The sequence below is a fragment of the Argopecten irradians genome, chromosome 14 (assembly GCF_041381155.1).
Source record: "Argopecten irradians isolate NY chromosome 14, Ai_NY, whole genome shotgun sequence".
In the NCBI taxonomy this organism is placed as follows: Eukaryota; Metazoa; Mollusca; class Bivalvia; order Pectinida; family Pectinidae; genus Argopecten; species Argopecten irradians.
In genome coordinates, this window is record NC_091147.1 from 26,980,880 (window position 1) to 27,006,313 (window position 25,434).

At 34.7% G+C, this 25,434-nt stretch overlaps 1 protein-coding gene across 1 annotated transcript; it reads right to left on the reverse strand.

The window, feature by feature from the left end:
• Window positions 1-4,654: 4,654 nt before the first annotated feature.
• On the reverse strand, window positions 4,655-25,434 carry LOC138307807 (neuropeptides capa receptor-like). Its single transcript, XM_069248698.1, has 2 exons — window positions 25,294-25,434; window positions 4,655-10,082 (listed from the first exon to the last, which is right to left on the reverse strand). Exon 2 carries the CDS (start codon window positions 10,018-10,020, stop codon window positions 8,824-8,826), a length of 1,197 nt encoding a protein of 398 aa, XP_069104799.1. The 5' UTR covers window positions 10,021-10,082; window positions 25,294-25,434; the 3' UTR covers window positions 4,655-8,823.

A 25,434-nucleotide genomic window follows, 5' to 3' on the forward strand; every position in this document is an offset into this window, starting at 1 on the left:
TAGAAACTCGCAATCCCCACCAGAACTTCATGAGATTAAGTATACTATTCCACTGTTGCAATAGTATCTCTAACAGGTATGTTTATTGTGTTATATTCAGACAGGGCTTTAAGTTTCAGGATCCGTTGGGAGAAATGTTATAGAATCCAATTATACTACTAATTTTAAGTTTTTCTACGAAGGTATCGACTTACCAATTGCGTTAAATTAGGTTTTTATTGATCTGAAGTGAAGTTATTATGTTAGGAGCACAGGGGGATTACAATTTAGAATCGTTTAGAGGGTGGTGTACTGTATGTTAGATTAAACTTACTTTAGATTTTTTAAATGAATTAATTTATTCATTTTGAACCTATCCCCGAAATTTTACTATTTTTTTTCTGTTGGTTGTTCTGCTTGACGCACGTGGAAATGATTGACTCTTTACACGTCATATACTAGGTCATGAGGTTCGAGGTCGTGATGCTTCGAAAGCAAAGTCGCAAGATTGTGAGTCAGATTTCACATGTATAGCTATATTGTGCTCGTTTAACCTACAGGTCGTTTGGACACCTGCTATATTCAGAACTTCAATTATTATTACCAGTTGCGTATGTCGTGTTGAAATAGTTTTACAGGAGATAATTTCGCACACAAAGGAAATCAAAGCCGTAATATCTCACTGCCACGTAAACGAATTAAAAACCGATTCTGTTAAAATCATTTGCTAGACTGAAATCCCTATAATACATAAAACACATTATTGATATTGATTTATTCTCGGCGTATTGCTCAGAATAGTTAAGAGTTATACAAGATTACACTTAGGTAGAGAGATATCTTCCATCATACTATATATTGGAGGTTATTCTCAGAACGCACATTCCATCCATTCATTGTTTCATGTGTCATTTCCCCAGAGAAATTATTGTCAAAAATAAAAATTTACAAGACAATTAACACATTTGAAAGACGTTGGTTAACCAGTATACAATATGTATTCTGATTAGACTCTCATTATCACCTAGGAATGGGAAGGCATTTTCTAAAAGGTCGATTTGAAAAAGAAAACGCAAAACAAAAAACTAAGGAATTGCTTGTCATACAGCAATTCGAAAAAAAAAAACAAGAATTACTATTATTAAAAAAAACAGTACACAAATATTTAATGATATTTCATGATAGATCTCTAGTACAGGATGACATATTCTCTGCACCAGACTCAATTCTGCCCAAACTTTATGATAACAGTTTTTGATTATAACAACATTTCAGGTTGTCAACTTGCCTTGAAATTATAAAATAAATCGATGTTTTTCCAATTCATCTTTTAAAGATAATTGGATCCCTGATGACGACATTTTTAAGTAAATTAGACGAAATTTTGTTTTCCTATGTTGAAAACAAATTTTTTATACATAAGTGTCAAATTTCGAAACACAAAGTCATTTTGTATTTGGTGGTGTGCTGTATTGTATAAGAAGTAATTAATTTTTTTTTATATGAGATAACGATATATAACCTAGTATCGGCAAGCCTGGAGTTTTACAAGATTATGCATTCCTTGGGTAGAATATCCATTTATAAATCTACAAATATCGCCTTTTCTTATGCCACATTCTCTCTCCCTTTAAATCTTTTTCTTTGGTTGCTCTATAGAAAAGGATGAGAAAAAGAAAGAGAGAAACGAAAAAAAACCGCTATGGATGTTACGGCGCCAAGAATATTTTAATTCACTTCCTGTTTAATTTGATGGATGTCACGGGGACCCTTCGGTAATAATACAATTTATTTTCTAATTACCCATTTTTGCACTTTAGTTAAATTACCATGATGGAGCTATGCTGTTCCAATGTTGATATTTTCCGATATCACGGTTGGTGGTTCGGCTTGCGGTAGAATTTCAAATATCAACTACTTGTCCAAACGTTTCTGACGGTTCGGAAATTTAACCATCAAACCCATTCTGAAAGAATGTAACAGAAACTACCCAAGGAAAAACAGAAAAAAAAGAAAAATCAAACACGGCTTACATAGATATTATACCATGCATTATATTGGTCTTGTTAAATCAGGCGAACATAACAACTGTGACGTCGACCAACCGTTGACGTCATGATGTATCGAAGCCTGGTCGCGTCACAACTATAAAGCATTGAAACAGCTAGCATGCTACTAAGTAAATATTTTAGAATGTTTGAATATGTTTTGCTTGTATGTTTTCTGTGAAACACATTATGTCACAATCAATATCTTCCCACAAGGGCAGGCAACTCTGTGATATGCAAATACTATATTAATAAATATAATACTTACTATTAACAGCGCTGAATCAAATTCAGTTATCGTGTTCAGTATCTAAAGCGTGGGTTCTGATATAATACTAGATAAAAATAGATTATGTCCACTAGCTCAAACTCCATCCAAGCTAGACAGTTTGACATAAGGTACATTCCGCGCTGACGAATCCCTGCAAATTTAATTTAGTGTTTACCTCTCCATTATCAACATTGATATTTTTTAACCTAAAAAATCAGTCTGGTTTTCCAAAAGCATATCCCAGGAAAATTACCTGTCATGAGAACGTATACGGCTGACAATGTATGAAAAAGGTATGATGCAATTACTTTTTGCCATATTTTCTTTCCAGATTGCAAAAAAGATGATACTATTGAGCTTCAGACGAGACACATTAACTGTTTATTTGATAAATCGTAGCATAGAACAGAAATAAATCAGTAACTAAATAGGAGGGAAACTAAAAATTTGATATCAGGAGTATGGTCCAAAAAACCACCTGCATAAATTACAATTTTCAATTTCGCTGCCTCGATCAAAACAGATCGAATAACTGTTTAACTTTTTTGATTAACGAATTTCGAATAGCCTTCACGTGTAACATTTATGTTATACATCTACACTTCGCTCTGACTAAAGGATACCACTGAAGCTACGTCGTAACACTGTTGAGGTTTTACAACAGTGGACGTCGCGCAGCCCAATCACGGCAATTTCACGGCGTGAAACTCAACCTGCCAACATACTTCTAACTTCATGACGCTGGTTGTACGTAAGTCATGGCATCGTTTCCAAACTAAGCCGCGTTTTCAAAATCTCAGCGTGGAAAACAGTGTTGCTATCACAAAGGACTAGACATGTGTGGTACATAGACCAAGCGCGCATTGATACAGGGTGCACTTGCGTAAAGGTACGTTTTCGAATTTCGAGTCACATTTGTTCCGTATGCTTTTCAACACGAACATGTACTTTTAATCGGATTCTATGATACTTTCACTTCCTTTCCAATTAGTTTCCGTATAATGTCAGTGTAAATGTTGCGTTTAAGAGTACTTTTATGAGTACATTAAGCACTATATCACTTATATTCGATAAGATCATAGTTCTCAATCTACGTCATACAAACGCTTCTTGCTGCTCTCATTGGTCAATATCGCCGCATTACTTGAATTTAGGTAACTGCATGCTGGGAATTATACTAAATATGTCATAAATATAGGCTGGCTCAAGTTATGCTCCTGACAACGCGCAAAAGAAGCATGGTGCCGTTGACAATTTTGGATTAATTAGATCGGTTTATCAATGAACCCGAGGAGGCCTTACGCATTTGAATAACAATACATTGTCAGAGCGATTTGATGTTGACCTTAAGTTAACCGAGACACATATCGCGAAATGAGAATAGGAAGAATAGAAGGCAGTTTATGATATTTTGTTGGAAGGCATAGTTTGGGTTTTACCGGTTTAACGTTCTATTTACAGCCAAGGTCATGTAATGACATGGCAGGTTTGTTGGTGGGGAAAAGCCGGAGTACCTGGAGAAAGAACAGCCGACCAACTGTCAGTAACTGGCAACTGCATCAAATGATATTCAAAATCACGACCTAGAGCAGGAGGGCTTGTTGTAATATGTCGAGACATTTTAACCACTCGGACACCGCGCCACATCGAAGACCATAACGTTCTAGTGTCCGTTAACTATTTTTTGTCGATAGTTGGAGTTTAAGAATAGATTTTGTCAATAATTTTCTCCACAATCTTTATAGCATCACGTGTTTTAGATTTATTGAGTCGTTGACTATACAATATTAAATTTGATTTCCATTTGCAAGAGCTGGCTATACATACTTTTATATCGTGATATGTTTGCTAGTTTACCGTTACTTCATTTTTGTAGTGGTTTTTCTCCAGGTACTCCGACTTTCCTCCACCAACAAACCTGGCACGTCCTTATATGATATTGGCTGTTAATAGGACGTTAAACCAATACAACCAAATCACTTCTTTTTTAATTCGATTTAATAACAGATAAAAATCACATCATAAAGATAGAATGGTGATGCAGTTTTGTCTGCTTAGTCGCCTACAACGTAACGTATACGTGGCTGAAGAAATTACACAATATTTGTTTTCAATAATCCATCACACCTTATCAACAAAAACAAATGGTAATTATCTTAAATGAATACATTAATAATTACATGTATTTGGTATCACGACTGTACATAACAATGTATGACTCAAATTTTGGCATAGGCATGGATTCAGAATGATAAAAAATCTATTAACCAAGTGACGGATGATTGAAAAAAAAAATCACAGAGTGAATGAGACTTGTCACAGTATAATTGAAGACAGGGACTCAAATCTAGGTTGATACAAATATTTATTAACACCAATTCATGTCAAAATAACCATTGGCAGATCTATAACATGTTGATGAAATATTTATACGCATGTATGCATCATGTGATTGTCACAGTAGCTCACGTTTGTCTATCACATCCTCTCGCGGAGCGTCACGTTGCCTCACAAAAGAAAGAGTATTTTACTCTCAAACCTCAAGGTTAGGATATCCCGAAATTAGTATATTCCATTATTTCCCCGTAATACGTTCTAAGAAAACCAAGAATGCATTTTCCAAACGTAAAAAATGTGTGATGTTTCTGCAATCAGTCTCTCTATCTATGTACGTTACGATAAAATTGACCTTGTTTCCAAAGTTGGCGTTCAAATGTTACCGAGTAAAAACTTTTGGTTGACCCATGTTTTCAGGAAGTTGTACCGCATATGTAACCATGTTATTCAGACTCAGATGAAATGAGCGAATTGCATGGAGTAAACCAGTATCATATCTGCGGGTATATAAGAAAACAATTAGTACGGCACATTAAAACACGGATTTAACGAACCTCTGTCTAACACAAAAGTCACTTTTTTCTAAACATAGGTTGTTTTACACAAATCGTATGCATATTATATAAACACTGACGGGAAACGGGATTTACTATGTTATAACCATGAATACATGTTTGAAATATGAGTACGTGTTAATTTTGCAACCTCGGTTAAGCCGGGTTACATAAAAATTTACACGGGCTCCATTATCATTATACCGTCATATCCTCAACAAAATAATAATCTATTCCTTATACATATACTTACAGTTTTTCACCCAAATGAATAATATTTATTCTCGCGACAGTTGTTTATTAAGTTTCAAATATCTATATTTCTTTTTCTCCCGTCATCGTCAACGAATTCGATTGAACAGCTGATTGTAATCGAGTCATTATGCATATGCTCTTACCAAGAGTGGGGTCATAACCCCACGTTTCCCGCCGTATTGTGGCATTGACACCAAAAGAAATAATTCCCCGTATCTTATCCTTTTTATATGGTCACATGTCATAAAAACATTAATTTTTAAACAAAATACATAATTGCCAAAGTCAGTTAAATGTTTTAACAATATTTTAATTTCTTTAGCAACATTTCTTAATGTTTCGCGAACTAATTTCCTATTTTCGATATCAAGTAACTCCACTTGACCGATTGTCTTTTCAACAGAATCGCCGCACGTTGTCTACTATCATCATACACTGATAATGACGAAACTTGATAGCATGATTATTGAGTCCAAGTTAGTGCAAACTGTAAATAATTAACTGTAAATGCATAACCAAATAATTGGATCCAGGTTACTGCAATTTGTAATATACCAACGTCCACCAATAGCATGAATCCATTCATTCGGCGAAGCCGGGTTACGTAAAATTTGTTCGGGCTCCATTGTCATTATACCATCATAACCTAAACAAAATAAAAATATATTCATTATATCTATAGTTTTTCAGGCAAATGAATATAATTTATTCTCGCGGCAGTTGCATATTTTTTATTAAAAAACCCATATTTTTTTCTCTTCCGTCATCGTCAACGAATTCGATTGAACAGCTGATTGGAACCGGAAATTCATATGTTCCATCCGAAAGTGGGGTCATGAATCCTCGTTGCTACGCCATCGCATATTCCCGTAACCATAGAATCGCGGCACGTGTTGTGCTATCATTATACACTGATAATTATAATACTAGAAAGCATGGTTATTGAGTCCATGTCAGTGCAAACTGTAAATATTTAAGTGTAAATGCATAACCAAATAATTGGATCCAGGACGTAACTGCAATTTGTAATATATCAACGTCCACCAATAGCATGAAACAGGATAGAAGTACGCAGCTCATCTGGTATTATTGATATATGTATGTGATATCTGGGAAGTGAGAAAATAACATGAAATCGATGAGGATATAGTGTTAATCTAGTCTAGACCATTATCCATAATAACATTCATAAAATATTCCCGGTGATTACCAGTCCCTGTCCCCAAAGATATAATGTTCCTGGCGCTCCTTGTCATCAACGATGTCTAAATGGTCTGCCGAATTCCTCAGAGGTTGTGAGTGTCAAGCGGCGACGATGGCTTACAAAATAACATCGAAGTATGTTCCGTTACAGTAAGGAAAATAATGGATTAGATTAATTTCGCACACAAATACTTTTTTTCTGTCTTCTTACTACAGTTCGTTACATAATGTACAAATATTAAATGACAATTAAGACAGAGTACATATGGTTATAATTATGAGCTTTTGCGATCAAAGTTATATGTGCCGTAACTGAGAGAATTTGACAAGTTTTGTTTTGCAGTAATCTATTGACTACCATCAGGTTTGATGAATTAAGCTATGCAAATCATTCAAACGAACAGGTTGGCATGTATGATTCCTTAGAAATAGTATCTACAGCACAAAGTTCGTGTACTAAAATATTCCTGTTTTTACGCCTTGTTTATGATAGAACAGAAACATACATGCAAGAATCATTTTACAATCATTAATAACACTATAAAAATGCCATATGAAACTGTAGACCACAACATTGGCTCTGCTGGGCAGGAAATCCTTTGTGACAGAAGCAATAAAGTGGCGTTAGGGGAAATGACGTGGCGTCAGAATTTTGATTACGGCGGGACAAAATGACTGTCTCCGCTGAACTCGTGATATACAGTCTTCAAAATGCAAGGTGTTGTTATGATGTGAATTTCATTTGTATATGAGATTTGATGAAACGAGTTAATTTTTTGGGGGTTTCATTTTATCGCTATCCTTCATATCCACATCAGAAAAAAAGTATGTTTCTCTCATACCTCTAAGTTCTATTGCAATTTTTTCTATTATGATTACCCACCATTTTGAAATAAATTTAAAAAAAAACCATTGCAAGTCAAGTCTCCATACATGAGAAATGCATGATATTTACAACGCAAATCCGGTTGTCTGCATGTTTTATATTAACAAACAATTGTAAAATTGAACTGAGAAAATAGTAATTTTGTTGACGCTGTGACATCACGAGGCTGTTTTACAAGGGTAGACATGCAATACAGCCTCAGGCGAAATAGATGTATTGCATGAGACAAGCCAGTACATTTTACTACAGTCCTACACATGTAGGTATGAAATAATAGTAAGTTAATTGTAATGCATTCGTGTCGTCTATGTCGTGACGTCAAGAGGTTGTATTGAATGGGTTACCCATTCAATACAATCTCTTGACGTCACGACATAAATATAATTGCTGTTTTTCCGTTTCATTTGAATTTCAATTGCAGAAACCGTGTTGATATAACTCTAAATCATGTAAGTTATGTGAATTGTATGGAACTATCACTCAATTCCCATTGCTATAAAATCGTATTTTTTTTCATTTTTTACTTTTAGTATTAAAACAGCAAAATTTTCAAAATGGCGAAATATCTTGATGGTGAAATTATACAATTAAAACTTCGAGATATGAAAGCAAGATATATGCAAGATATATATTATTATGAAGGATGTATATATTCTTCATTGCAAAACTGTCGGAACACTTCTAATATTACTACAATAAGTGACTTTCGGGTAGCATATCTCCATTTTCCAACGCAAATATGAAAGAGTGATATAAACGAAACATACACGAACCAACAATAAACAATGCCTTATTTCGTTTCGATAATAAATTTTGGTGTAATTAGCAATTGTTATTGAAACAACAAAAATATAAAATATTAAAACAAACATGTTTGTTCACTTAAGTATATACACTGTATTCATTATGCACTTCTGATGTCGCATTTCCTGTTCTCCAATATTTACCCACCATCTTAACAATGACAGAAGACAGACAACTATTATTACATATACAAACAATTGACAAGTGAACATATGTATAAAACAGGAACGTCAGCTTCCGACAAAGCGCAAATAAACGTCACGAAAAGTTGAACTTTTAAGACACAAGATCGATATTCAAAAGAAAGTTAACAGTTGTAAAGCACTAATTACCATTTATTCTAATCCAGTTCTTCTCTGACCACATCGTCTATTGTCTATTCATCAGTGTAACTTTCGGGACATGAACTGGTAAGAATTCAACATTTCAAATCAAGCACCAACACGCCATTACTTAACATGTCACATATCATTTGGAATTTCACTTTCAATTGTCATCAACACTCCGGTCCCTGTTTTCAATCCCGTTTGTAATGGTATCAATTTCTGTGGTTTCGCAATTTACTGACGAATATTTTTCATGTGTTTTTAAGCAAGATGGTTTGCAATATCTGGTAAATGATTTACGAAAATTTCTACTGCAAACAAAAAATAGGAGAAATTTAATAGAAAAGTTTGTATAATAAACAAATTGCAGAGCAAGCTGCACAAACCCTTCGTTATATGAAACCCCACTTGATGAGGCACTTGGACGAAAGCTTAGATACAGTCTAGTAATATGACTGGGAGCGTTCAGGAAAAGAAACGTTGCCGATAATACCCCAAGCATTTTTGCCACTCTAACCTGTGGTATTGTAGACATTTTCATTTTGTTCTTTGATGATTTCAAGGCACTGCGTTTACGCTTAATTCGTATGGACCGACATATAGCAAGGGATATAGCGATAAGCATCAGTGTAATCAAGATTAGAGGGATGAGTAGTGTGATGAATGTGTCGATGTAAGCAACCATTGAGGCGATCTCAAGTAGCTCTGGTGATGGCAGACACATTGGGATGGTTTTACCGCCCACGTGGTAAATTTGGACCGTGGTTGTGAAGATGGACACCATGTACGCGAGCATTGCCAGGAACGCCAGTGAAGTGGTCACCATGGTCGCGCGCCGCACTGTACACATCGATCTTATTTTGGCCGGGTGACATATTGTTATGTAGTTCTCCACGGTGATACATACAACCAGCCAGACTGACAGGAATGTACAGATGTACCCCCAGTATACTAGGAACTGACATAGGTGTGGCAAATGATTGAAGCGGTAACCGAGTACCTCTAGCCAGACAAACAGTAAAGAAATCAGTACTCCCGTGTCCGATATCAGTACAGCTTGTACATACACACTAGAAGATATATTACGAAGACCTTTCTCCATAAACGCATACGAGGATAAACTGTTTCCTATCAATCCACTGAAAACGATTATTGGCAAGTACGAGGATAAACTGTTTCCTATCAATCCACTGAAAACGATTATTGGCAAGACGTAGGCATGAATGAAGAAGTACACTGCCTGTTGGTCGGTATATTGCCTCGGTGGTCCACCATAACTCGCTGTTATATTACTGCTTTTGTTCATTGAGAAGTTCTGCATCGTCGCTTCCATCATGGGTTCGCCCGGACCATCCATCTGCTGACAGAAAATTGGCTATTCCGGTCAGTAAAAAGTTGGATTAGGGATTCGCTTATTACCTGAAACGAGAAAAGAGCGGCTTTAATATATATCATTACATCATAGTGATCGGCCGACGATAATGCATTGGTCACATCTATCATTCTTTTACGTAAAAATAATGATTGAGAACAACAGCTGGCGATAAATCAAACACATATAATGCACATACTCTTACTCTGCCTTTCAACACAGCGTGAAATTACTACATTTGTCTTCGCTTGCAATGCAAGATATATTCAAATTATTCCCTATTGGTTGTCGGCAACTTCCTGTGGGTGTATAGGACGTTTGGGAGCTCCATAGTGTAAGAGAATCCAAAAAACGGACACGTCCGTACTTTTAAAATTTACATTTTAATGTTTTTGCAATTAGAGCATATTGAGGTATTATCAACCCCTTAGCAATGTTTAATTTTAGTGGAAGAATGCAATCGGAAATTTCTAGAGTGTCATACAAAAGCTTTAAATTGGACTTCGTAATAGTTTTTTAGCGTTTGCAGTAAGATCTTATTTTGGAGAAACTGGTTCTTATATAGACCTTCTATCATACTGTAATATCGACCCTTTGATCTATTATCGACCCCCAAAATAAATAATTAAAAAAGAAACATGTTTAAAAATTGCAAAAACCTTAAGATGTAACGATAAACATTCTGTATTATCCGACTTTCTATTTCAGAACACATTAAATATTTTGATGAAAATCATATGTGAATGTTGATAATACAAAATTGAGTTGTTGCCATATGTAACAGATGCATTGTTGCATAATACTGTACACAAGAATATTGGGCTTAATAATCCTCCTCTGGATCAACATTCAATGGTTTTGAAACAGTTTTATTTAATTGCGTCTGTTCTCAGAAATTGCTTAGTTACTGCCGATATTAATCTAAACTTATTTTCAAAGATTTTACTGTTCTTTCAGGGCTGAAATAATTGTATTATGTATCATGATCAATTTACTCCCGGTGGTGTCATAAAGTTTCCATCACAATTTAATTTGAAATAAATGTAAGGAATCGATAACTCATGACTGCAACTAAAATACTAAATTAGAACATACAAGTATACACGTATGTGCCAAGGGAGCATTAGATCAAAGTAAGAAAATTCGAGAATTACTTTTTCAGCCAATTAAAACGAATACCTTTAGTCCAAATTCATACAGAAACGTTCTATTTGATATAAATATTGAGTACACCAATGCATTGCTTCTTTTATCTGAAATAAATCAAGTCCATACGACCATTTTTCACCATAAGAATACCCTTTTTCAATAGTTCCGCCTATTCCGTAGAAAAGTGTTTTCGATCATTCTACCGACTGTACGATACATATAATGTAATGGCACACACAAATGTGTTGAAACTGTCTAGATAACGAATTATAGTATTAATAAATGTTGATTTAAACAATCCCATAACTTATGACTATTTGTTTCTCGTGATTCACTTTATTGAAATGGAGTTTTACGACACACTGTCGAACGCTTATCTATAATAGACTTATCAAGGCTAGGTATATTTAAATATATTCGCGACGAACAGCACATCAAGACGAAGTGAAACTTATCAAAAGTACATTCGTTCAAGTATTGACAAAGATTCGAGCCTTTTTTATGTTAGTGTAGAGGTACATGTATATACTACACGCAAGATCATTTAATGGACCAAGAGATTTAACTAAGTATCAATCAAAAATGTGAATGTGAAAACTTAGTGCAACACGCTGTATGAGGAAGAAAGTGATCAACAGGTACTATTATCATAGGCGGCAAATTGAACATTACACATATGTATTCCAACTGATTGGTTTTTAAATGTAACTTTCGAACAAACTTCGATATTGTGGCTACACTTTTAGAGAAAAGTACACGTCAAAACTGACAATCAACACAAAGACCAAGATGCATATATCCTTGTTTCACGGTAAATAAAGGTGGCAACATACCTACGTTATGATGAGGGAAATCGTTTTAAAGGGGAATAAAAAAACAATATTTATTAATACGATGTTACTATTGTTACGGTTCGCCATAAAACAATCGGTCCACTTAATCACATCTCATTTTCTTACATGAAATTGGCCTGAAATTCGCGTTGTAGTGTTACAGTAAAATTTGATCTCATGGCTTCCCTACACATATGCTGTCATTGGTAATGTGATTTGTCACAATGATTAATCAATTAGTATTCGAAATTTTGTCGGTCATGTCGTGATGGGAAGGTGAGAAACGCAATACCGATTACAGTTCAAGCGGTATTGTATTTTCCTGTATCGTATATTGAGATTATAGAGATCTTTTTCTCTGACTTACATGACAGCGGTCGCACAAATAACACCACGACAACATATTATCTTTCTGATCTATCAGTTTACACCACGACCACATAATACCATTTTGATCTATCAGAGGTACACTAATGCACGCACCTTCGTTTCATTCTGTCATATCAGAGTTATCGCCCTTAGAGTTATGTTCAATATAATAACCATATTACCATTCATTTTCAGTCATGAATTCGCATTGGCATCAGTCAGGTGTATGTTTTTGAAAAGAGCAACTAAAATGTGATATTTAGATAAGTGATCTGCTTCTTTGGTGTCTTTGTTAAAGCGGGTTATGTTGATAAACAAACATCCCTGGGATGTCATAAGAAAGAAACTCATGATAAAGACACTGTTGAAATTGCGAGAACGACACAGTAATTCAGAATTCTACTAATGGGTTATGCATGTAATAAACTCGATCCAATATCAAAAATCAATGAAGCCAGAACCTTGAGGTAGATAACCTAGTTATGTCATCTAGTCTTCATTCCTATGCTGAGTACAACGTTAACTCACGCCCGATTCTGGAAAGAGTTGTTTTGATTTGATTTCTTCCCAATCAGTTCAGAATAAGCCAAGCATATATCATTGCAGATAGTATTCAGCGGCGGGCGAACGTTCCTTTGATAGCATATTAGCAATTTCAATTTTTTAATCGGTTAAAATGGCGGTTAAAAATGTGGTTTTGACGGTGATACTAGACAGGTTGAATTGTATCGACACGTTTCCGATAGCCCTCCGCTCCAATTGCTAGTCTAAAAATCATTTAGGTTAATTTTTTGTTTAACGACCGCAAATGTGCGAGTTTGTCAGAATGTTCCTGTTTTCACCACGTATAAGCCATGGCACGGTTTTTTCCAACCTTGCCATGTTAGAGGACAATGTATAAAGGAGCCAAGCTTAATCTTAGCTGAACCCATCGGGTATACTTGTAAATAAGTGGTGTGCTGAATAATAAGGGATTTAAATACTACAAAACGGTTGTTTTCTGCATATGTAAATTATTTTATTTGAGGATTAGGTCTGTGCGTACGAGAGCGAGCTAAATAATTATCAACTGGATAAAATTGGGACTTAAAACATAATCCTTATATATTATATTTATTCCGATATCATCGTCCTGGAGCCAAGGAGGAAATTACACGGTGAAAAAGCAGCCCAAAATGATTTTCCAGGGAAATGTAATTATCTAAATAAGCAATATGTTATATTCCCTACAAGCGATTGGCATTGGATGCTGTTAACAGTATAACGTGGTGGGAAATGTATCAGACCAACACATCCGGTCAATAAAATCCGCCCAATCCGCCGCTTTAATGTGATTTTATATTGAAAAGAATAATAGAAATGCATAATAGAATTATGGAAAATTATTGTAGCACAGTTTTCATTCTAAGTCATACAGAGTTCGATCAATAAATCCATTAATTCATGTTCATGGGTTCGCAGTATTGACGTCGGGTTGTCGGTATGGGCTAAGTATTAATCAATATTTCCAAACAGTATAATTTGGAAATTTGATTTTTTCATCATGTTGCTGATTGTTCATTAAGCTACACATTATTTTTTATCTAAGCCTCGTCAAGTATTCGCTATACTAGTCCTTTCCAATTTTCCGTCAGCGGTAAAATGACATTTAACATAACAATTCAAATACCAAACCTCTATCATCCAGTCCACAAATTCTAGTCACAAGGACGACAATCAGGGAAGCGTATGACCCAAATATATTTTATGCTTGTTCCACATAAAACTCAAAGACAATATACATTGAAATGGCCATCTTATGATGATGACAATTTATTATTAAGAACCATCATATTATTATATTCTTTTTGCACAATATATTACAACTGTTTACATTTTGTGGTGGGGTTTCCACAGAATAACGCTCGTACGAACTTAGACAACAAGGTATATTAAAATCAATATAAAGGGAAATTTAACAATCCAACTGTTTATCGAAGTAATTGTCCTTTATAAAGAAAACAACAAACAAAAAAGAAAAGAAAAAAACACTAATAAAACCATGATACGAGCGAGGAAAATGTCAACAAAATGGAAGATGTTTCCGAAGGTTAAGACTGGGGGCAATGACATTGTAACTCATCTTTTTATTTTTTATTGCAGCACCCAACATATAGGAAGTGGGGGACGACTGGTTAACCACATATGATTACAAAAGCGATAATAGATAACAACAACGTGGCAGAACATCAGTCGATAGTGTTCGTTATGACAAACTAGATACATATACAACAGTCAGACAAGACTCAGTTCTCGGTACTGTGTAAATCATAAAGGAAGTGTCGATGAATAGCACACTTAAGTGATACCGACTAGCACATCCACGTGTTTCTTAAACAGGCGATGTTGTGTAGAGAACAATTTGCTTTGAGAGCAACTAGCTGAGAGTGTAAGGGAGCTTAATGATATCTTCACAGATCCACAAAGAAGATAGACGATGTTCATGATATACAGGTGTAGTGTATATTGCAATTTACTTTAAAGGTTGTGTCAAAAATTCTAATTGATTAATGTATTATTTATGAAAATCATGTGACTATATGCCATTGAATTATGCAACGCGTGAGAGAAGTCGCTATTTATATACATCAAATTTAAATCCACATTCATCCAATAAATAACTGAAATATGTGAAATAGAGCATGTTACGATGTAATCACACACATGGTTTCTGGCATGTAGGAAAAAGCATTGCATTTTATTATTATTATTGTGCTTTTTTTGTGTGCATATATTGCAATAAACGTTTATTTACCAAAGGATCGTTAATTTTGTTAAACGATCATTTACATGCTTTTAATGTACAATTAATTGAGGGTTTTTCGACGATTTAAACGAAACTTCAAAAAATCCATTTTGGTAATCTAAAGAAAGTGTTTCTTGACTTCGTCATAATGTTGCTTGCATAATTACAGACGTTGATGCGTCTTGATCAGAGGTCAAAGTTCAGATTGTTTGTAAAAATGATATGAAAATATATGTTCACGTGGAATTATACATTTTTACCCTTGCTTCAATGTTCATTCTCTTTACAATACTTATTTAATTACCTTCGTTCATCGATAATGCTGTTGACGCCCGAGTTTGGGAACAACGAAATGTGGTGTAAACGTTATTGAAATCGCTCTTCCACAGAATAGCCACGGAAACCTCTACTCACGAAATGCTTTCAAAACTGAAAATTACAAACGAATCTTTCCTGAACGAACATCGCATGTTATACCGTATTTGACCTTGATGCACTGAAAACAAGAACTTGGAACAAGAAACCAGGGATTTAATAACGTCTTAAGGCTCTTGTTAATGCTACATAGGCATTGTGATTAAGGGCCTTCATTAGTTGTTAATCTTGTAGGCAACTTTCGTGAAACATGATCTAATTTCACAGCTTCCAGAGATATATGTTGACAGCAATCCAGCACGAAATTCTACTGACAACACAGTACTTGTCAGCTAAACGATTTGTATCAGGGAACTGTCATGCAGTCTTCTCATCGGCGGGCGCTGAACGTTTGTTTTGGTTTTATTACATGTAGTTGAACGTCTTTTTAACAGCCAGGGTCATGTAAGGACGTGCCAGGTTTGTTGGTGGAGGAAAGTCAGAGTAGCCGGAGAAAAGCATCGACGAGTGGTCAGTGCTTGGCAACTGCTCAACATGGCATTCGAACCCGCAATCCCAGTGGTAGAGGGCTTGTGTCAGGACATCCTAACCCATCCGCCACCGGATTCCCCCCTCCCAGAATGTTAAAAGCATGTCAAGTGAACATATGGTAAAACAGATATTCGAAATAAAATATAAAAAATAGATTTCATAGTGGTTATTCTTGCTAATGTTCTTGAAAATAAGTGTTTAATTAATTTGTACACGATTGTTTTGGTTTCATTTTTTTTCTTTTTATTCAATAGACATATGAATAGCATTTTTCCCTTCACAGAAGGACTTGCAAACACATTTCCATATCTAAATAGATTATCCTTATCTTGCACACACACTTTCATTTTTGACATTAGTTACAGATATATTCGTCATTTACTCATCGTTAACTCTCGATCGTTCATATCCTTTCAAAATAAATAGATATTTGTAATTGCAAATAATTAATTTACATTGTGTATACCGATCTTCGATTGTTGTTCAACCAACGTACTGAACAATATATTGAAATAAAAATGAATTTGAATGATGAAACTCGAAGAGTGAGTTTTATAAATGAACTGGATACTGATTGTCACATTAAACCGTTTTCATGATTTTGATTAAATAGCCATTATTTATATTCCTTAGTTGTATTTGTCATATTAATATTCTGGTTATGTACCAGCTAGTTTGATATTACAGTTATCTTAGTATGTTCTGTGCATTTCAAAAGCAACATTTGTTCGTATTTAATGTGTTCAACAAACGTTATATGCCCATCCATCAAAATGACGCGTAGATTAAGCCAGCTATCTAAACCTGGGAAATCGGCCCCTGGGCTGCCCTCGGCAAACTTTACACCGTCTTGGCTGCCAATGACGTGTCTAAGAGGTGATGAACAATCACAAAAAACAACTTAAACACGAGAGACAGGCACGAACTACCAACAGTGTGACTGTCAATTGTAATTCCTAACTCTTCATTGTCTGTAATATCTCTAATATATCCTTCACACATTTTTATTATTATTTTTTCCAACTTCAAAATATTCAAAATGGACACGTTATCGCCGAACGCAGACGCTGGATTTATCCTGCTTAAAATACATTACAATGGCTGACATCTTACATCACAATGATGAATGCGACCCGTATTTCTTCGTGAAATGAAATCCTTAAAAATCAGATGCATTGGGTATTAAATATGATATTTTTATGTTTATTTCAAGGTAAAATCGGATTATTATAAGTTGTTTATAGGGCTTTTAACAAGCATATTTAAATCAGCCAATTGACTATTTAATCCTAAACAATAAAACCTAATTTTAAAAGCTCTCAATGTTAAACAACACTGCATACAAAGAGTCTATTTCTTACCACCATGTTTGGACGTAATAAAGACAATCGTACTAGCAGGGAGAGTATTGATAACAGTAATGCATTTGATATACAATTTAAAATTTATATTAAGGAAATATAACGTTCGAGTTAGTTGCTTGGAACTTGAAGGGCAGTGCAATACAAAAACGCAAGCGGCTAAAACGATCACAACATGCAAGATGCAAGACAAAAAGAAAAATATTCCTTGATGTTTTATTTATTGTTATCTTTGATTCGTTGTAACCTGTCTATATCTGCAATTACCTGAATGAACAACACGCTTTTAAGCAAATTTATTTTGAAATACATGCCATATTGTATAAAAATTACCGTTTTTGACTCAAGAAAGTGGACTGATTTAAAAGAAAGGTTTCACTGCATTGTGTTTGCGTAGGTACGAACTGATAACTAATAACGGATAAAGTTAGTGTCGAACGCTAAGGTGTTCACCAATACTTGTTTACAGACGAACATCTATAGCGAAGGAACTATAGCAGGTGTCCTGGTAATAGCATGTTTGTCAGCATTGTCTCAAACATTTCCGATCACCATCGCGAATTAGACAATAGACGCACGCGATTCTCATGAGTATGACTCGCTGTACCATCAATTTGTCACCATACATTTCGACCCTCCCTGTGTCTAACCAGACACACAATTATTCATTAATACCTTTGTTCCCGTAGACCTTCAGAAGTACATGCACATTGACCGATTAAAATTTTTTCTTAGACCAGTTAATTCCATCTCGTGATGCAGACAATCATTGCATGCTGGATTGTTCTGAACTTTTGCCGGGGACAATTGTTTATATGAGTGTTTACTATGTAATATACTGCTTCGACGCGAACATAGCATGCTGTGAAAACCGTCAAATCGGATACCTGTTGACCTTTGTAGTCATTCGCTATAGTTGTGCGTACAAACATTGTAACACATCATGATATCGAACTTTTTGTTTATTTTTTGTTGTCTTTACGCAGATATACACTTGTACGTTTGAATGCAAGACCCTGTGATAAGTCGGAAAATGACCGACGGGGCGTAGGGGTGGATGATTATAAATGTGTTATACAAAGTGCCGGGAATAACCATTATATGTAAGAATACTATCGACTGATGTTTTGAACAACATTGACACCTTAACGTTGATAGTCGAGGTCTAAAGCAGCTATAAAGAAGAAGAAGTTGGTTATAACTAGTCTGCAACAAGTTATCTTTTATCATTAGACATTCCGATTTGTTTCGAGAGGAGATGATATAGCCTGATGCTTTATATAGTGTAATTTATGTTTGGTAATGATACTTTCACCATTTCTATAAATTATGAGTCAGAACAGAACCGAGACCAATAATATTTTAGTTTCTTTTGGTTCCCGATTTTGAAATTCAATAAATCGAATTTGTTTTAAGCGGAACTCATAATAAATCCCCTATAAAGTAATATGTGTTTATCAGGATGTCTGTCAGGACACTTCGGCCTTATCTTTATACAATTCATTATGTCGACTCGTACAAACAATCCGTCCTCATTATGGAGTACTTTTAACATTACCGACGTCGATACACCAGAAATACGACCGGAAACTATGCAAATGGATTCTGGGATCTGCGGATGACATGTCACTCAGAAAACAATGAGAGCATAGAATTCAAGCGTTATTGAGAAATAAGTAATATACGTGATGTGTCACAGCTGAAGGACGATGTTTATCGGTCGAATGCCTTCGCTGTAAGTGAGGATGTCCATTTGGTTAACCATTCAAAACTTATAAATGACTAGCTAATGAAATCTTTATCCAGAAACAATTAATAAGTGTTTCGTTACGTTAAAGCGGGAACAATATTACAATAAACGTTACTTAGGAGTTAGAAGTGAATACTCTATCACCATTATTCTTATTGATGTAATATTTCATTCTGACATCAACTTCTTTATTTATCTATTTTATATTTGACATATGTCAACGAAAGGACAAGACATGATTTCACTTGTTTGCCAAGCGTGGCCACAAATTTCACGTACAATAAAGTTCTCGGAATGATTAAATTACACCAAGATTGGCCCAGGTGTATAATGCCTAATGAACGGGTTCATTTCCCCAGTGTGATCGCAACGGAACAATCAGCTCCAGCTCATTACAAAACACATGGCTATTTTTTTCTTTTTCGATGGCAGGATATTTATATCTGTGCCTAGTGTCTTCAGAGGGACATGTAGCCTGATCAGCAGTTCACAGTATTGAACAATCAACTGAACCGTCGTGCTGCATGAATTTAACCCGAACCGACTTGAGGACAATTTGCGCTTGATCATTCAATACGAAAACGTTATCTATTAATACATATATAATATGAATGTGGATTTGTAATTTACCTGTCTAACGAAATTAATTTAAACTTTGGATTTGTTAATTTATGTTGTTTTCTCAGACATAAATTGATATTTCAGATAATTTAAATGAATATGGCTAATAAATACTGACATCTTGAAATTATTTTATGCTGATGTTAAAATTGGCATTAAAAAGATCAACGCGGTTGTTATTTGTGAACATTTAGAATATCTTATTCTATCGACATTGGTACAAATGCATCGCAACCTATGTGGAACACATTTATTTAATATTTGCACCACGATACAGTACAGAGATTATAAACAAATACTAAATTCATTGACGTAAACCACTTTACTTCTGCGAGGCACAATTTGTCACGCAATTGTGCGATGGAGCTCGAAAGCAATTTTGAATTTTTCGTGAATATCTGTATGAAGGTATATATCTTGCATGGTTTTCCGTACAACCCTTTATGTGCGGGTGTATACATTCCCGAATATGTCGAAAATAACGATGACCCTAAATCAAGTGGTTTGCAGTATGTATTGGTAACTATTAGATTGTCAATGTCCTTTTTATTTAACATTTTATACCAATAAGCCTTACAAACTTTCGATCAGTTCCTTGGTATGTATCGTATTTAGATCCATATTAGTTCTAGACACAACAAAAATAGTGTAGACTTTTTTTTCAACCTCGTATATAATTACATTGTGTGTATATTTATTCGTGCTTTCATATAGATTCGACAATACGGCAGGAGTGCTGGAAATGACAGAACAGTTCGCTCTTTACATAATTGTCAATGACTATCGGCAGGGATTCAATACCATCCCTCAATCATCTGTAGGAGATTAATGGAATCCTGATCCGATCTTAGCCTTCATTAGCAGTTTGTCGATAACGTATCCGTTTGTTGTTTCAACATATTGTAAAATTCTTCCGGCAAGGCCATTCTTCCCCGCGGTTTACGCGTTACTGTTATTGTCTTGTCTTATTATCAAGCATCAGCAAGGGGGGGGGGGGGGACTTGGACAGGAACTCATACTTAAAATGACCATTCATTCTTATGTTTCGCAATTTCTATTTGCAAAACAAGTTAACTGGAACTAGCTTTCGTTGATTTACTAATTGAAATAAACAAAATAAATCGCATGAAACGAAAGTGTGTTAGTTAACAATCCACAGCATATGATCAAATTCTTTGATGACAGAAATAAACTTCACAAAATAAATTTTTAATATGTAATCGTGTTCGTTTTGTATGTCTTGATAAAGGGGCAGATCGCCTCGAAAATTTGACAATTTTGTTTTGTCCACACGGTTGGAATTACTTCCTTGTCCAATATATACTAGTTTGGTAAATACTGACTAATATGGAAGATAAACTTTAAATCATAAATAACACCGCGAACATAAGGAAATAAATCCCGTAGGCCATAGTTTTGGCTTATAGTAATGTCAATGTTCTGAACATTATCACTTTACGATTCTAACGCCTTTAGTTCATTTTTCGAGACTACAGTTTCCAGTCTGTCGATCTGATTTTAAATAAAGGAAATTTTTGGTTGTATGATTCAGTGAGATTGCACTATATTCAACTGCGTGTTTACCATTTGGCAGAACAAGACGAAATTCACATTATCGATTCTTAATCCCAGTTTTATATCAATAATGCGTCAACATTTTTATACCTGTTGCGTTTCTATCGGTTTCGATATATGTTCAACGTCATATAGACCGAGTCAAAGGTACGTCTTTATATTTTGTATGATTATTAACATATAAATTAGGCCTCTTTGTGGTCGGTGTTAAATATTGAAGAGGTGCAAAAAATGGTCTGAGCGCATTTTCTTGAAGAACCCAACATCGGAATACCCCGAGGTCACAATCGCACTATCGACCAACTGTGCAATAAGACTATTAACTAGCTATAGTGTTCAGAAATATGGAAACAATTAGAAGATATGTTTAAGAATTTTCCAACGTTCCAATATCTATGTTGAACTAAAATGGGTAACTGTACACGCGCTATTAGAGGTAGCAAATAAGATGTCTATCGAATAAAATGTAGGTTAAGTCTGTAGCTAGGATCCCGTTAACATGGATGACATGTTAGTAAATTCCTACTTCATTCACTTCGCACATACCTCATGAGATTTTTCTTACGTTTAAGTTTGCATTTTATGTGTGATGCACATGTAAGATCGCATTTACATCATGGCTATATTCTGGTCGGAATATCCAAAATATCGCTGATTAATCATTCAAATAGTGGAAATTCCATTTCATTAAAAAATGACATGATACAAATGTCAAATAACATTAAGTTAAATTTACTTTATAACAGGATTATCTCTTTGCACAAGATAGTACAAGTGTGACGTCATGAGGACAACTGACAAAAGCAATGGCAAATTAAAACTATATAATATCCCGTCTTGCTCCTTCTATGAAAAGTTGCAGCAGTTTTAACGTAATCATCACTCAACATATCCGCCTTTTACCCTAAGCGAATAAAGGCAGTTTCTGTAAATGTCAACCCCAGTAATTTCACATTTTCACACCATATTCGGATTTCATAGTGATGCCGAAAGCAATATGCAACGCCAGAGATTGAGCAAAGTCTAAGTCGATAAATACATTGGTCCATAGTATTACAGTCAAGCTATTCAAGTGACAAATTGGTGGATAGATGATGTGGCTAATTAACTAGAAATGTGTACGAATTTACAAATAACATGGAGGCGTTTTGGTGTAATTATATATTTTTTTTCATAAGGAATTCACATCCTTGAATTATCACTATCCTTTTCATATGAGCTATTTTAAGGTATACCTAACAGTTTGTATTACAAACTAGCATCAATTAAAACGAATATGACACCATTTAATAGCTATTTATAGCTATTTAGGTCATTTGGATTAAGGTAAACCATTCAGCAATGCTAACAGAAGGCGGTGTGCTTCATAATGCAATGCACTGTCAGATTTTCTAGTTATAAGATAAATTAGCCATAATTCGACTGATATATGACAAAGAATTATGTTAAACATTAGTAATATATGTTCCGATCGGCTTTAAATCTTCGAAGAGTTTTGAGTTCACGCCAATGGCATTTTGGTTTAAATAGGTTTTTTCTTAGTCCCGTTGCATTTCTTCATTTCCGAAGTAAATGTGAATATAAGTCATCCCTGACTGGCGATGTCAATTCGATCTTTGTCTATCACCACTAAATAATATCTAAGCTTAAAACAAATGTGACCTGTATTAATTTTCGTTTATATATGTTTTAGTGTTCTCAGTATCAAACGTCAAAGTGACAAACATATTTCATCGTAATACCACTTTAATATCAAATGTGTTTATCTCCACGACAAATATGAAACGATGACGTCGCGAAAACAAAATAGCATGACATGATAAAATAATAATAATGATAATAATAATATGTAGTTTAAGGGATTATAATGACACATCAATCAATCATATCCAGGTTTTAAGTCACGGAAAAGAGTTATATCGATTTGAATAAAAGGATGATGATGCGACAGATTTCGCATTATTTGCGACAGATGTTCTTTCCAGTAATGGATTTTAATTGGAAAAAGCAATTGATTGAAAGCTGGTGTTGATATCTTCCCTAACATTAAGCTAAAACTGGGTTTTTTTATTGATTGATATGCGTTAAATTCTTCGTTGTAAACAACTTGTTTTTACATTCCACATTTGTTTACTTTAGATAGTTTTGAAAACAAATACGTGGCCAACAAGATTGTCAAATTTATGTGAAATCTTTGTAGACTATGTGATACTAAGACTTCGTGCTATGGAATGTATATTTTTAGAATAACAAATTGTTTTACTTTTTAACATACATGTATATTCGGCCAATGCAATTGTCAAAGTTATGTTATCCTTTGTGATTTTAAGGGATGATTAAATTCAATTTCGTATTAATGGATTCAGTGTTATGTAATATCATCCCCGATACCCAAGGGGTTCCGCTCACTTACGATCCCTACACCCCTGGGCTATTGCATAGTAAAACTGGAGGCAACAGAAGAGAACAGATAATTTAGCACTTTGATGCCCACCAAAAGACCCATATAACGGTACAGTGTGGTTGACTGCATTTCTTTGAAGTTTGGGGTCGCTCTCTCCGTAGTCTTCAAAGGAAATGTTTTCTGGATTTTGACTGGTTCAGATTTTTTTTCCTTTGAGCTACCTTCAATTTTACTATGAGATAGTCCAGGAGTGTAGAGATCGTAAGTGATCGGAACAACTAGAGTGTCGAGAATGATGAAATATGTGTTTTGAATAAATTTATGGTTTATTTTGCAGACTAGATGTTTTAAGGAACTTGTGTTCTGCCAATGAAATTGTCAATTTACTTTAACTATGAATTCCTATGATTCGTAGTTCCCTCATACAGATTTAACCTAAATTACGCATTCCGGTAAAAAAAATCATCATTGAAAACCACTTAATGATATCTTAGATTTTGTTTCATGGTTTCATTAATATGCTTGCATGTGAAGTGTTCTCTTTAAGAGTATAAATTTTGTACTTAGTTTTGGTTTCTTTTTATAAATGTTGGTATGCGACGTTATACAGGTAGTATTCAACCGATTATTATAAACAAAGACTATAGCGTAATGTTGTGCCCAACTAGACAGACATATCAATGAATTGATTTTCTTGAAAACTAATAAATATGAACTAAATGAGATACAAAACTTATTAAAAATTAGCTAGACTTAAACGAGAAGAATGCATCAATCACTTTTTTCGTCAATATGATTACAGTTATTGTATAACAATATTTTTTACAGCGCATTGCTATGACCGCAAAACTATGATCCGGCAAATATAAGAAATGAATGAAAGACATAGCGCGATATCTTAAAACACCTGGTATCGCGAAAATGTTGATCCACCTAAATAGCTGGCAATATGTTAATTAAGAAGTTGAGTGGTAACCGAAATATCTGTTAATATCAGATGATGATATTTTCATTATGACTTAATGCGTGAGACATTCACAATGAAAAACACAACATCACTCTGATGGTTTTCTCAATACCATAATAGATGTTCACGAGGAAAAGATGTCATTTAACACTCAATGTAAATAATAAAATCAGATTTTTTACATCACTGAATAAAATTGAATGTAAATTGCATACTTAATTTGAACCAGATGTATCAGATACCGGTCGGATGTTATCAACAGGGAACTCTCGATTTTTATCAACTTCAAAGGACTTCATGTTAGATAAATGTGTTGATGCCTGTTAAATTTCGAATACTTATGATACAATACTTCGTTTGTTTGAGAACTTCAGTTTGTAAGTACACTTCAAGACACTATAGACTTTACTTATTATAAACAACACTACGGAAAACTTTACTGCAAAAGTTTCCAACTCTAATAAATATCACTACCGTAACCATTACTATGAATTCTCGGAACTACCATTTTTCAGTTGAAGTAAAACAAAGGCCTTACCTTTATCAGCAAGTGTTCCACAGAAAACAAACATTAAGTCACGGCATCAGTGCTCCTCTGTTACTGAACTAGCCACCACTGAGATGACAATAGCTCGATATACACAACAGTCACTGAGGAAGCCGAAACATAGTCTGAAAC

What these genes read in the sequence shown, in the direction of transcription:
- LOC138307807 (XM_069248698.1), bottom strand. Translation starts at nt 10,020, where the DNA reads ATGGATGGTCCGGGCGAACCCATGATGGAAGCGACGATGCAGAACTTC.